This window comes from Pungitius pungitius, chromosome 10, assembly GCF_949316345.1.
Source record: "Pungitius pungitius chromosome 10, fPunPun2.1, whole genome shotgun sequence".
In the NCBI taxonomy this organism is placed as follows: domain Eukaryota; kingdom Metazoa; phylum Chordata; class Actinopteri; order Perciformes; family Gasterosteidae; genus Pungitius; species Pungitius pungitius.
This window is the reverse complement of record NC_084909.1, coordinates 10316908-10330835: the sequence shown is the minus strand read 5'-3', so window position 1 is coordinate 10330835 and position 13928 is coordinate 10316908. Positions and strand designations below refer to the sequence as shown.

Genomic DNA, 13928 nt, shown 5'->3' with positions numbered 1-13928 from the left:
CAACCACCATGTTTCAAATGTTACAAATTCCTTGTATGTAACATACAGTATTTTGGCAATGAATGTTACTGATTCCTGATTCCCAATTCCTGAAAATAGAAACTACCGGATAACTACAACATCAAAAGACTGCCTACATGACAACAAAACAATAAAAACAACAATAATTAACCCCTCAGTTCATTCACTTCACTTCTGCTATATATAAATATATCATGTTTTGTAATATAGTGGTTGAACTATTAGTTACTGTACAGAGTCATCTGTTCTCATTTGGTTGTTTTTATACTCAGAGGTAGAGGGCAAAACAAACAACATCAACAGGGTTTCTGAAACAAAGCTGGACAGAGCTGCTAGATCTCTCTGCAGACACAGGTGTTAACTATACTGGGAGATTATTCTCCACACAAGTACTGTTTACCCCCCCCCCCCCCTCTCTCTCTCTCTCTCTCTCTCTCTCTGGTGTGCATATGAGATAGTGAGTGGCTTAGAGAAAATGTACACATGTGTTTGTCTGTCATGTCGGGTCAATGAACTCTGGCGTTGAATTGATCAACCATCTCCATTTACTGAGTTCTGGCCTCTTCTCTTCATGTCTGGATGCAAATATCCTTTTCTGGTTCTGACCCTTTATAATGGACATTTTGTTTCTTTGATTTCTTAATCCTGATCACAGGATTAATTTATACATATACAGGCTTTATAGTAACGAGAAAACTAAATTCGATTGTCTGTCAATAGCAGGAGGCAGACTTTACCAATGCGGTTTGTCCGAGATAAGACAGCCTAATGATAAGCTAAAATTCTAAATTTGAAGCTTGATTTTTGGCTCAATACAGTGCAGTGTATATTTAGCAATTGCATTAATAATAATAGCTTGCTCTAGCATCGTACGCTACGTTATGTATTGAACAAATATGGGGATGCTTTCATTCAAATGACTAAGACCAAGACTTAATAGTCTTAAAATAGTCTGTACGGAATGTAAAAATTCAAGGTATTCAGTTTAGTTTGCCAGGTTTAGCCATCTGGAAAAAATATTCTTTAAATCTTGAGAAAGTCTGTGAGAAAGCCTTGAAGAAAAGCTAGAAACAAAGAGAGCAGAAGCAAGAGTAGAAGCCCAGAGTAAGCTTAGTTATGACAGAGGCGGGGGAGTGAGAAGGGAAAGAAGAGAAGTAGAGATTTACTGTCAGGCCAGCAGACAGGCTGTATCCATCGATACAAATGATAGAGACCGAGAGACAGCAGGAGCCCAGTGCAGTGTAAGCGTCTGGTGCTGTCAGCAGCTTTAAATCACACTGGCACTCCACAACAACACACAAACACACAGCACTATTGTACCACAGCCCTGACAATAATTAACAATTTGTACTCTGGATTCTGGTTTTATTTTGTAATCATTGTATATTCTGAGTGAAAATAATGTGTAATATATTCAGAAATAACAATTGTATGTTCTCTACATGATGAATTGAAAGATATCCAGCTGTTGGATGTGCCCTAAATTGGTTACTGAATTTAAGAACAGCTTGGTGGTTAGGGGAAGCTTTTGTACAACTTCTGAACCTACTGAAAATGACCACTTTGCTACTGTGCATACAGTGGGAACTGAAACAAAACTATTCTGTTGCCTGTGGCTTCTTTTTTGCCAGCTGGACATAATGATTAGGACATCCGTTTTTACCTTCTGTAAAAGCAGTTGTCGAGTTTTTAGCATATGAAGGTCAATTTGTTGCTGCAGAGCGGGAGTGAAACCAACCCTAAACTCTTGAATCCACAGAGGCTTTGGTTTGTAGAGAGTATGGGGCCCAAACCCAGTGATGCGGGGCGGGGTGTCTGTGTCTCCGTCTGGGACTTGTGTCCACTGAGCCTGCCTGATCTGAATGGAGACTAGAATACATGCTGGCTTTATTTTCATTGGACAGCCCTCCCAGCAGAGACTGTGTGTGGGGCTGCATGTCCAACCAAGGCCCACCACAGTTTTTCTTCCCACACATACTAAACTCATCTTGGCATTGTTGTACGTCACTGCAACTGTAACAAAGAAACATAATAAAATACTAGGAGCTAGTTGGTAAGACGTTCATTTTGTACAGATTCATAATGAGAACATAATGCTTTATTAGAAGTTATATGTTTTTATATTTGATAGTTCAATCAACCAGTCACTGCCATATTTAGGGGTCAGGGCAGTGTAGAACGCTGCACTCTGCCAATGCGAAAACAGGCAATTTCAGCTGGGATACACTGAGGCCGACGCAAGTCAACACAGGTTTTGAAAAGTACAACAAATATAAATGATTAAAAAAAAATGTAAAAGTGTAAAATGTCACGAGTTAGGTCATGTTATGTTCCAGGTGATCGTCACAAATGTACAGCCAACCCTTGGGTGTTTGTTTTGTTTTCATAGCTGAATGAGGGTAAAAGCCTGAAGACATGTTCTTACCTCATTTGTAACAACAACCAAGAAATTATGTGGTGCAGCCGTGAAGGTTAAAAGCCATATCATCATAAAAGGGTTGCTTATTAATTCATTACTGCATTGACAGAGAAGCAGCACAATCAATTAATCAAAGCAGTAACCTTAGATCTGCATGCCTCACTGGTGAGTGAGGGGGGAATTTTATAGCAGCTGGTGGAAATACTGTCCTTATTAATGAAGGGGAGAATCTAAGATGGTAGATGGAAGAATCAGGTTCAAGGCCGCACAAGAAATGTTTGGCAAAACAAAAACAGTGGGGCCGTGTTGCATATGTGTTTGAAATATGCACTCATATGTAGTTTGTCAATTATTTTGTCTTGTAAATCTCGCAGATCGCACACAAACATGGCTCGAGGTGTTCCAATATAATTTGTCATATCATTTAGTAAACAGCATAAAAATAAGATTTTCTCAATGACTTAGGGCCCATGGAAACATTTGAAGGTGCCAACATAAGAGAAAACCCTGGCGATCAGACGTGTTTCTTGAATTAAATCGCTATACTAAATTAGCTGTGGTAATTCCTGAGATAAGTTATTATATATTTTGAAAAACCTGTTGTTATAGCACCCCCATCAGGCCAACTTGTATATTTGTTAAATACTAATTCAGTGCAATGTTGTGTCCTGTAAAAGTGTATTATAGCTAGAGAATGCAATCTCTCCAAACAATGGAAACGTAAATCATCCATCAAATGATTGTTAGCATATTAAACTATAATTATTGGCAGTTCAATTCAATTCAATTCATTTTATTTTGTATAACCCAAAATCGCAAATTACAAATTTGCCTCAGAGGGCTTTACAGTCTGTACACATGCAACATCTGTTGTGCCAAATGTGAAATACATGCTATACTTAATAGTAAAAGAAATGATAACAACGGGAATGAAATTTAAATGATTTAAATAAAAGTTAATGCCAAACCACGTCGGGTTTTGTAGAAATGATCATTTTCACAGAGACATGTGCTTGATGAACCCATCAAATCTTACTGATGAATGCATTTTTAGGTTCCTTGGAGGACACATTTTAGTTTAAATCATCCGGCTGGCTTTCATCGTAGTGGTTTATTCATCTGGTCGAGCCCAAAAAATGTGCCCAGACTGTTGACAGAAAGTGCCTAACGCAAGGCGAGGAAGACATTGGGAGCAAAGACAAAACCCCTCAGCCGGTGCCAAGCTCATTTTATCCCTGATGAAAAAAAGTTTCTGATGCTTTCAACCAGCGGAGGCCCGATAGAGGCTTTCTAGAGTTTCAAACAGGGGTAATAAGAGGAAGTTTTGCTTCAATGTCCTGGACACCGCCCAAACACACGCACACACTTTCAACACGTTCCAATGATGCAGATAAAGTCTTGGTGCGTTAAGCTTTCTGTGAATGTGCTGACGGCCGGTCGGGCCCACCTGATTTTTCCCTGAGTGAAATCTTTGTGTTGCACAGAGACGCTTGGTTTGTTGTTTGTCACGTTGCTGAATGCACAGGGATGTTGTATTGATGAAAATCAATCGACCCGGGCCTAGGAGTGCACATTTAATGCCACTCAAAAAATAAAACCAGGTGGAGACTGGTTCTTCAAAGCGGTGCTGGAGGGAGGGACATGAGGTAATTAGAAATGAAAAGGGTATATCCCCTTGGGCAGGGTTCGAAATGACTTAGGACTCTTGGGGGGTCCTCTAAAATGTAACTATAAAAAATACAGAAGACTACCTTGCTACACTATATACTGCAGGCAAATATTATATTATTATATTGACATATTTTGAAGGTGGGATAATGGTCTTGGGATGTTTTTCATGGTTTGGGCTAGTCCCAGTATTGTAGTGGTGTCTGGAGAAGTGGATTGGCTATAATCAAAACAGGTAACCCTCTAATTCTGGAGCAACAAAGTTACAGCACCTTATATAAATCCCTGACATGACAAAGTGGATAACAGGTCATTCTTTCCTTGAGCAAGGAAGTTAACTAAGTTAATTAAATCCACCAGGTGTCCTCATTATGGCAGCACCATGCACCTTCAAAGGGTTTGATCAAATACAAATGGCATTTCTCATCCCTTATGTTAATGGGATTTGTAAAACAACTAGCCGCTGGATTGAATAATAATGATGTCTATAAAGAATGTTCCTGGCATCTAAATAAGGCACCGAAATCAGAGTTGCTATTCGGTCCGGTAGATAACGGCCCTTAAGGACCCTGTACCGCTCAGAAAAACCTGTAAATCTCCATAGCTCACTGCTTTAGGATGTTTTGACCCACGGGGTTCGAATCCTGATCGTTCCGATCTTTTTTGAAATATATTTTCATGTGGTTTCACTTTAATTCATGTTTTCATACGTGGTTGTGATGTAGTGCTCACTTATACAATCGTGAACGCTGCAATGGATTTGTGATGCGTTTTGTAGATTTTCAGCAATATGTTTGTTAATGTGTTTGTGAAACGTTGACAAGCGCACTCTTCAAATCATTACGTTACACTGGGTATCTAAGTTAGTTAATGCAACTTTTTATATAGGAACACCAACTGTCATCTGTCAACGCGAGACCTTCCTCTGCGGGTGGAGTCCCGCAAGCTAGCTCCATGGTTTGTGGGGCCCTTCAAGGTTGTGAGGAGGGTCAATACAGTAACCTATCGCCTCCAGCTCCATGCGGATCAACCCAACCTTTCATGTCTCCCGGCTATGCCCAATCGCCACGAGCACACTGACCCCTCCTCCCCCCAGGTTCATCGACGGCGGTCCAACTTATACGGTCTGTCTAATGGACTGTCGCCGGGTGGGGAGGGGCCTGCAATATCTGGTGGACTGGAAAGGCTATGGCCTGGAAGAACGATGCTGGGTTCCTTCCCTACATGTCCTCGATCCAACCCTCATCAGGACCTTCCACCAAAGTCATCCAGATCGCCCTCGAGGGAACGTCAAGAGACGTTCATAAGGAGCCACCTGAGCTTCTTTGTGTTTGCCGAGTCTTGGAAGTGTCACCCTCAGGTACCTTGTTAAATTGCCAGACCTTGTTTTTGTGTTGTCGGAAGTATTTTTGCATGGCTGTCGAAATTTGTGTAAACCTCTGCCGAACTTAAGAGACTTGTCTCGTTGTCTCTGCATCTGAGTCGCCACTCGTAGCACAGTAGTAGGCCGTTCGCCTGCTACACAGAAACCCAGGGTTGGGTCCTGGCAAACGTGATATGTGTTGATTGCGCTTTGTTTTCGTTTCCGCACACGTCAGCAGCTCAGTAACCAAACTGTAACCGTTTTAGACTAAACAGGCTCTAAACCCTAACCCTTATCAACCCTAACCCTACTCACGGAATAATATATATTATTGACAACAATTGGCTTGTTTTTGCTATTTCAATTGCTTCTAATTGCCTAACTTTCAAAAAATATATATCTTAAACAGAAATTATTGTTTTGGTGCTTTATAGAGTTGAACACCTGCACAGCAGATCTACAAACGATGAGGGAGGGGCAGGAGGGAGGGGCACGAGGGAGGGGCATGAGGTCGGGCAAGAGGGAGAGGCAGGAGGCCGGGCTGGAGGCCGGGCTGGAGGCAGTGTGGCTTGTGAGCATCAGGGCCAGACTCTTGCTAGAGTTACGTTTTATAAACACATTGGAGACGACAAGTTGTCAACAATGAATTGGTGTTTGCTCCATTTTTTTAGAAAACAAAGCAAGGCAACCTGTGATTTTGAGCACATCAGTACTTTGTTTGAAATTGGAAAATTATAAATATCAGGAATCAGGAATCAGCAATCAGGAAACGTTTATTGCCATAATATGTTGTACATACATGGAAATTGTCTTGGCGGTAGGTGCATGACAGAAGACAGTACAATAATGACGACATAGTACAAATAAGATAAAAATAAAATAAAATAAAAGTATAATAAAATATAAGCTATGGGTTAGTACGCTAAAAACTAAAGCTATGGGTTAGTAAGTTGGAGGAGATAAGATAAAATTAGGAATAAAAATAAAGATAAAGTGCACCAGCTAAACGAGTGACAAGAATAAATAAAGTGGGATAAAAGCAGGAGGCCGGGGCTGTTTTTATTTATATTATTAAAAAATCTCTCTGTTGGTCTGTCTCTCCACCTCTTTGTCTCTCAAATCAGTGATTCTCAACTGGTGGGTCGCGGGCCTTTGCATGGGAAAATAAAAATTAGAAGAAAAAAAAAATATGTTTATATATATATATATATATATATATATTTTGAAGGGACTTTTTAATGCAGCGGAGTGTCGTTTTTTTTGCCGGCTCGTCCGTCCAGCAGCGTGTGCCAGGTTGGGTTAAACCATTCTGATATGGGGGAGACATTGGGTTTTTAAGATAATTAAACATCCTGAATATAAAATTCAGCTTATGAAATTGATTTTGAATAAATTTGAGATGTTGAGAATGCTCCTCGATTTGGGTCGCGGCTTGTCATTAAGGGGTGATGGTGGGTCCCGGAGCCAGACCAGTTGAGAACCACTGTCTTAAATGCATTGTTTAGTTTTTTTCTTTGGCACCTGTTCACGCTGAGCACTGACGTCATCGGGTCATTGTTCACTTTAAGACAACATGGGGGCACCTGCCTCCCCTCACGCCACTCCGGCCTCTAGGTAAGAAGCTACACGAGACACGAGAGTCGAGATGAACCAGAAGCAGTGAACGTGTTGTGACGTCATTCCGCCTCGTTACACGGAGGAGGAAGAGGAGGAATATTTTTTGTCGCCGTCTCCGGTGACTCCGCGTGAATATGTGAATACGTGAGCCATACGTAGCGGGTGTAACGCGAGTAAATGCAATTCGTTACTTTCCACCTCTGGATATAAATCCGTAAAACCGCCTTCTATTCATTATGAAGAAAACTCAATTTATTTGATCCATTGTTATCAATTATTATTACATTTCATTTAGCTGACGCTTTTATCCAAAGCGACTTACAATAAGTGCATTTCCACATAGAGATACAAACTCGGAAGAAGAAGTAACAAGAAAGTGCAATTTTCATCAAATAAGCAGTTTCAAAACACGTTATAGAAAAGTGCCACTATAAGTACAATTTAAGTGCTACGATTTGTTAGTGCTACGGTTTGCTAGTGTTTTAGTCGATCCAACCACAATCAAATTCACTCAATCGACGGCGCGATTTATCAGGATCGTTTTTTTGTGTGATTTTGAACGCCGACAAGCCGGAAAACAAGCCAAAATAAAATAGGAGTAACGAGTCGGTTTTTAAAATGTAAGAAGTAGAAAGTACAGATATTTGCGTGAAAATGTAAGAAGTAGAAGTAAAAAGTCGTCTGAAAAATATATACTCGAGTGAAGTATAGATACCCCAAATTTCTACTTAAGTACAGTTAACACCTCTGCACACACACACACACACACACACACACACACACACACACACATTCATTCACACTCATTGAAAGTCTTCAACCTTCCTCTCAGTACGAACGTGATCAGAAATGTGAAGCCAGTTGGGGACACCTGGAAGAATTCAGCCAAACGACTTCTCTGGTTCTGGTAGATTTATTTGTCAGGTCACAGGTCAAATAACAGCACGAGCAGTTCTGCCGGCCCACAGGCCAAAAGAACAACTGACTAACAGCAGGAAGAACATTTGTTAGATATAAAAGCAAAGATTTCTATTGGCCCTAAACTGGCGTTGAGGTCCTCAGGTCCTCCCCCCCACAACACAAGATCCAATCACATCCAACGTGTGTCTCCTCACATTAATGTGACATAAGGAACAAAGCGTGAGTGTTGGATGGTGCTTGGTGTGTCTCTAACTCTCATCCTTATCAGATCTGTGTCTGCCTGGTTTGCACTTTCTGCTTTGCCCTCTGACCTTTCACTCCTCAACCAGGACAAGACAGTGACCCCCTAACTGAGCACTAAGAAAGAGCTTTTAATTATCAATTATCTTTAAAACAGCTGTTGTAATTATTGTGTGATGTATTTCCTTTATATCTGCAGGGTAACATAAACTCCCATTCATACTCTATATTGGAACCATCGTCTCTATCAGATCAATAGATTCATAGCTCACATATCTGTTAGTATTACTGCATGTATTATGAATGTACGATTACCTTTTGGGGCCCGGTGAGGGTCAGAGGATGTTTTCACCATGAATGCATCGCCATGTCTGCATGTGAAGCCTCCTGCTCCTCCACACACCTGAGAGATGACTCGTCGCGTGGCCGTGGTTGGGGGGGGGAGCTCAGGTCTGGCCTGCATCAAGTGCTGTCTGGATGAGGGGCTGCAGCCCGTCTGCTTCGAGAGCAGTGACGACATTGGGGGTCTGTGGAGATTCAAAGTGGGTCCAGCTCCACCTTCTGCAGCTCATGTAGACCGTGAGGCCCCGAGTGTGACTCTTCTTCCTCCCGCCTGTTGCTGCAGGAGAATCCAGAGGCCGACAGAGCCAGCATCTACCACTCCGTCATCATCAACACCTCCAAGGAGATGATGTGTTTCAGTGACTTCCCCATCCCGGCACACTACCCCAACTTCATGCACAACTCCCTCATCATGGACTACTTCCGGATCTACGCGGACCACTTCCAACTGTCTGAGCACATCTGCTTCAACGTGAGGACGCTTCCCTGTCTGTCCTCTCCACACACTCCCCTCAGTACGGATTAGTGGTGAGTTGGCTCGTTGTGCTGCTGTAAGAGTCCCCTGTCGACCTGTGCTCCCCTCAGACCAAGGTCCTGCAGGTGAAGCAGAGATCGGACTTCTCTCGTTCGGGCCAGTGGGACGTCGAGACGGAGAACAAGGACGGCCAGCAGGAGAAACACATTTTTGACGCTGTGATGATCTGCATCGGACATCACTGCCACCCCCACCTGCCGCTGCACGACTTCCCAGGTTAGTGTTTCGTCATGTGACCCCGTCATGGAGCCTTGTCTACCTGTTAGTGTTTCGTCATGTGACCCTGGCATGGAGCCGTGTGTACCTGTCCAGGTACCAACAGCCCTCTACTGGGAGGGGAAACCCTTTGACAGTCTGCCTCTGATGGCCATGCTGTACAACGCGGTTATGTAATACTTTATCAACAGAAAGCTGCACCTCATTTCCTCCTCTTTGCTCTAGATGACATTCTAAGGCCACACTTTGAATCCTAGTTTATAGATCATAATCCAAACCAGTAGCTAATTGATTTGAGTCATCGTAATCCCTGTTCCCAGCTGTACCTGAGCACTCGGAGAGGAGCCTGGATCCGGAACCGAGTAGGAGACTCGGGGCTTCCTACGGATATGCAGTTGCCCCGGCTGTTGAACTATGTGAGGAACCTCGTTCCGATGAGCCTGTTCAGCGGCCTGGTGGAGAAACGGCTCAACAAACGGTTCGATCACGCTCTGTACAACCTGAAGCCCAAACACAGGTACCCTGCCATACCCCCACATCACAGCTTGACTTGACTGATTCAGTGCGTTCTCTTAAGTGTAGACACAGAAAAGCTGCTGTAGCCCCTCGTCCACCGTGTAGCGTTGTGATTCTAGTTAGTTGGGTATCGTTGTGACGTAAGTAACCAGTGTGGTCATCGATGTCAGGTTGCTCAGCCAACACCCCACCGTGAACGACGAGCTCCCCAACCGCATCCTGTCGGGAACGGTCCAGGTGAAGCCCAACATCCGCAGGTTCCTGGGCTCCAGGGTGGAGTTTGATGATGGTAGCGTGGTGGAGGATGTAGACCTGGTGGTAGGTTTGAATACCAGAGAGCCGTGGGGGGTGGGGGTGCTGTGTGTGGGACTGAGAGGAGTGTCCCTGTCTTGCAGGTGTTTGCCACAGGTTACAGGTTCTCCTTTCCCTTCCTGGCCTCACATGTGGTCTCTGTGTCGGAGAACAACGCAACTCTGTACAAGTACGTGTTTCCTCCTGAGTTGGAACGCCCCACGCTGGCTGTCATCGGCCTGGTGCAGCCACTGGGAGCCGTCATGCCCATCGCTGAGATGCAGGCCAGGTGGGCCACGCGCGTCTTTAAAGGTGAGCAGCTGTCAGAGCACCACTTTGGTGCTGTAAGCCTTCCCTCACTGTAGCTGTGGTTACCAACAGGCTGCATCAAGCTTCCCTCGGTGGCTTCCATGCTGCAGGACGTCCGGTGCAAGCAGGAGGCCATGGCTGAGAGGTAGAGCTGTGGATTCACGTTTATCTGTTCGAGGTCAGAGAGGCTCCGGATCTTGTGATGCACAACGTGATGTCTGTCTTTCAGGTACGTCTCCAGTCAGAGACACAACATCCAGGTGGACTACATCACCTACATGGATGAGATAGCAGAGCATTTTCTTGTGTAAAGTTCAATTCACACACATTTAATTCTGATGGTGAGCCTATGGAAAAGGTCATTATGTCCAAGAGAATAGGATTGGTTTCCTTGTTACCAAAGATTTACAATTGCAGTCCCATCATGTTGCTGTCTGGATAAAACATAGCAACTGATGCCATCGTTGCCATCAGGGACATTTATTATCACATAGATTTGGCGTATACTGTTTTTTTCTCAACACATTGTTAAACTAAGATACTTTAGTGACTACTTTAAGACAACAATAATTGCAACTCTGTCATCAGAATTTTAAAACAATTTTTCTCTTTGTTCCAGAATGCAACTTATCTGTCCTCTTATTTTATTATATATTTAGATAGATTTCATGTAATTTAAGTAAAATATTAAGTAGGAACAAAGTAACAAAAACAAAAAAGTTCTGCTAAGTGAGTGTGTAGCCAGGTTATTTCATTCATCCATCCATTCATTCAGAATCATGTGCGGTTCTTACAGTTGTCCACAAGGTGGCAATACATACAAATCTGTTGTAGTGTTAAAGGGAGATGCTAAAGTATTTAGTTATTCCTCCAGATGCAACCCACCACCAAATAAAGACTGATAGAATGTGCTTTTCCCCTCCGAAACAGGTCTTCACTATGAAATTGGAAGAAATTAGAACATTTTCTTCCAGGTCTCTCCAGAGATGATTTTGGTTTAGACAAACCCTCGTAAGAAAATCTGTCAAAAATCTGTCAAAACCAACCAGCAAATTTATATTCATGCCAATCAAAGGTAAGGTAGATTTCAGATTTCTGTTTTCAAGAAAAAGTTGTCAATCCATCCCATTCCATTATTTTTGTATTCCCGGAATTATTCCATATTGTTGTTTTTGTATACTTAATAATTTCGTAAATGTTTCATTTTCTATCTTTTACATTTTTTGATGCAGTTTAAAAGTGCACTGATTATATGCCAGCCACTCTCCAATGATTAATGTTCAGTCTTGATTCACTCTGGTCTCAAGCTCTACATACATAATTTATTAAGCAAAAATAATGAGCGTAGTATTGAAGTGCGGCTCGCCTTTTCATATGCACCATAACAGCAGTGACATCAAGTGATTAAAATATGATTTATGAAAACCTTATATCCAACAAGAAAGCATCCCACAATTACAAGGGTGCTCTGTAACCCCCCGTTTGCATCAAAGTGAAGGAAGTACCAGAAGACACAATCTCAGAGAAAGAAATGAGGCTTTATTTATTGTTTTTATTTGATGGCTTAGTTTTCAAATTTCAACATACGTTATCATAAAATATGAAATTGTTATATAGTTTGCTCTTTATCCCCTTCCTTATCCTAGCCCTTGCTTAATTAAATTATTATTTCAAACTGACTGGGCTCCTTCCTAAGCCAGGCCACTGCAAATCTTAGTATCAGATACTGACTAGATTGACGTCAAGATGTTAGACGGAGGGATGAGGCTGCAGGACTGACTGGACAGTATCATTGTTAAAGTGTGCAAGTTGTGTGTTGATCCACACGGTGATGCTACGTCTCTCTTCAAAATTACATAAGAACAGATTAAATTAATTTTCATTCAAATAACTACAAATTCATAAATGACATGATGTATAGAAATCCAATTAAATGGGTTAATTCTGGTAAACCAAAATATTTATTCCAGAGAAAAACATATGCAACAAGTGCCTCAAAGTGTGTCTTTTTTGCAATGCACCTTGTTTTTAAAAATGAATTTGACTTGTTTGTTGCCTCGGTCCAAATCCACTGCCTAGTAAATCATTTCTGACAATGTGTTAGCACTTTTTAATGAGGCCTGTTTTCCCTTGGTCCTCCTGGACATTTAACTTCTAAAATGTTTTGATATTATTACGCTATTGCAATGTAAGCTCGAGGCAAACATTTAACTGCCTGGACCTTTTAACTTCCCCTTCCTCCATCTCACTTTGCTTAGTGTTTTTCTCCCATGAGGGAATTGTATTTAATACAACAAACCTACACTGCCAGATGCCCATGCACAATGCACGCACAAGTTTGTTACAATGTATTATTAAATATATATATAGTATAATTAAAGTATTATTACATTATATTAATAAAGTTGGATTCGCTAAATCACATCGAGATTGATGCAATTGATATTTTAACACACAGTATGTGATTTTTTCACTAGTCGGATGTCATTTAATTTTAATTGGTAGCCTGCAGTTCTCACACACCTGAGACAAGTCTTTGACTTAATCGAGATTTTGTGAGATGCAAATGACTCCACATGGCCAACTACACCAGAAATCATAAGGATTCAAAGCCTCTTCGGGGTCCTTGAGACTTTCCTCATTTAAATAACCTTAATAGACATACACAAGCTTTTAATTAATTTAACACTGAATAAAAAAGCATGTAGGTCTATAACATTACCCAATAAAGAAGTTGGAAGAAGAAGAAATGGGTGTCCCGATTATAAGGAAGGAAATATAACTCAACTGCAAACTTTTTTTTAAACTACGACCAATGAAGTATTTCCACCGCTGCGTAATTGCGTCACTTATTGTGAAAGAGGTCACAGGAAGTTTTATTTTTTTAGGAGTTCCTTAGGGCGTACCCGAGTAATATGAGCAATAGACCGTATTCACAAAAACGGAAATGCGTAATCAATGTGGAAGTGGACTTCCTGTCAAGCGTCAACACATCAGGAGATAATGGAGTCTTCACAACTTCGCTCACAGATTTACCTACAACTACATTTGCTGACTGGTTGCAAGACTGGTGGAGGAAAACTCCGTCACAAAAAAGAACAAAATAAATAAATGGTACATTTTTCCATGAGGAATTTGTCCATCAGTAACAAGTTTACTTAAGTGAGAGCGATCAGGCTAACTGTTAGCTACTGAACCGTTAACTAGAATGACAAATCATTAGAGTTTCCTTTTAGACATAATGTATGTGAAGTATAGAGGATATAGAATACCTTAATAAAGCAGTATAATCTTTCAATTAAGCATTGTGGTATCAATTTGTTCTGTATAGTTGTCCAAGTAAACGTCTTGTGTGTAGCGACAATAATGTCAGCCGAATGCAGACGTCAACAGCTGCCGCTTTTTGGCACCGCTCAAACACAGGCTCCCTTTTTCGTTTTAGCGGTGAAATCGTTCTGAGGTAAAGGGCT

At 41.7% G+C, this 13928-nt stretch overlaps 1 protein-coding gene across 1 annotated transcript; it reads left to right on the top strand.

The window, feature by feature from the left end:
- The first annotated feature begins 6958 nt into the window (after positions 1–6958).
- LOC119229358 (flavin-containing monooxygenase 5-like) lies at positions 6959–13827 on the top strand. Its single transcript, XM_062564896.1, has 10 exons — positions 6959–7085; positions 8633–8791; positions 8875–9063; positions 9177–9342; positions 9449–9510; positions 9663–9859; positions 10029–10176; positions 10254–10461; positions 10531–10603; positions 10688–13827. Exons 2-10 carry the CDS (start codon positions 8660–8662, stop codon positions 10767–10769), a joined length of 1257 nt encoding a protein of 418 aa, XP_062420880.1. The 5' UTR covers positions 6959–7085; positions 8633–8659; the 3' UTR covers positions 10770–13827.
- The last annotated feature ends 101 nt before the right edge of the window (positions 13828–13928 follow it).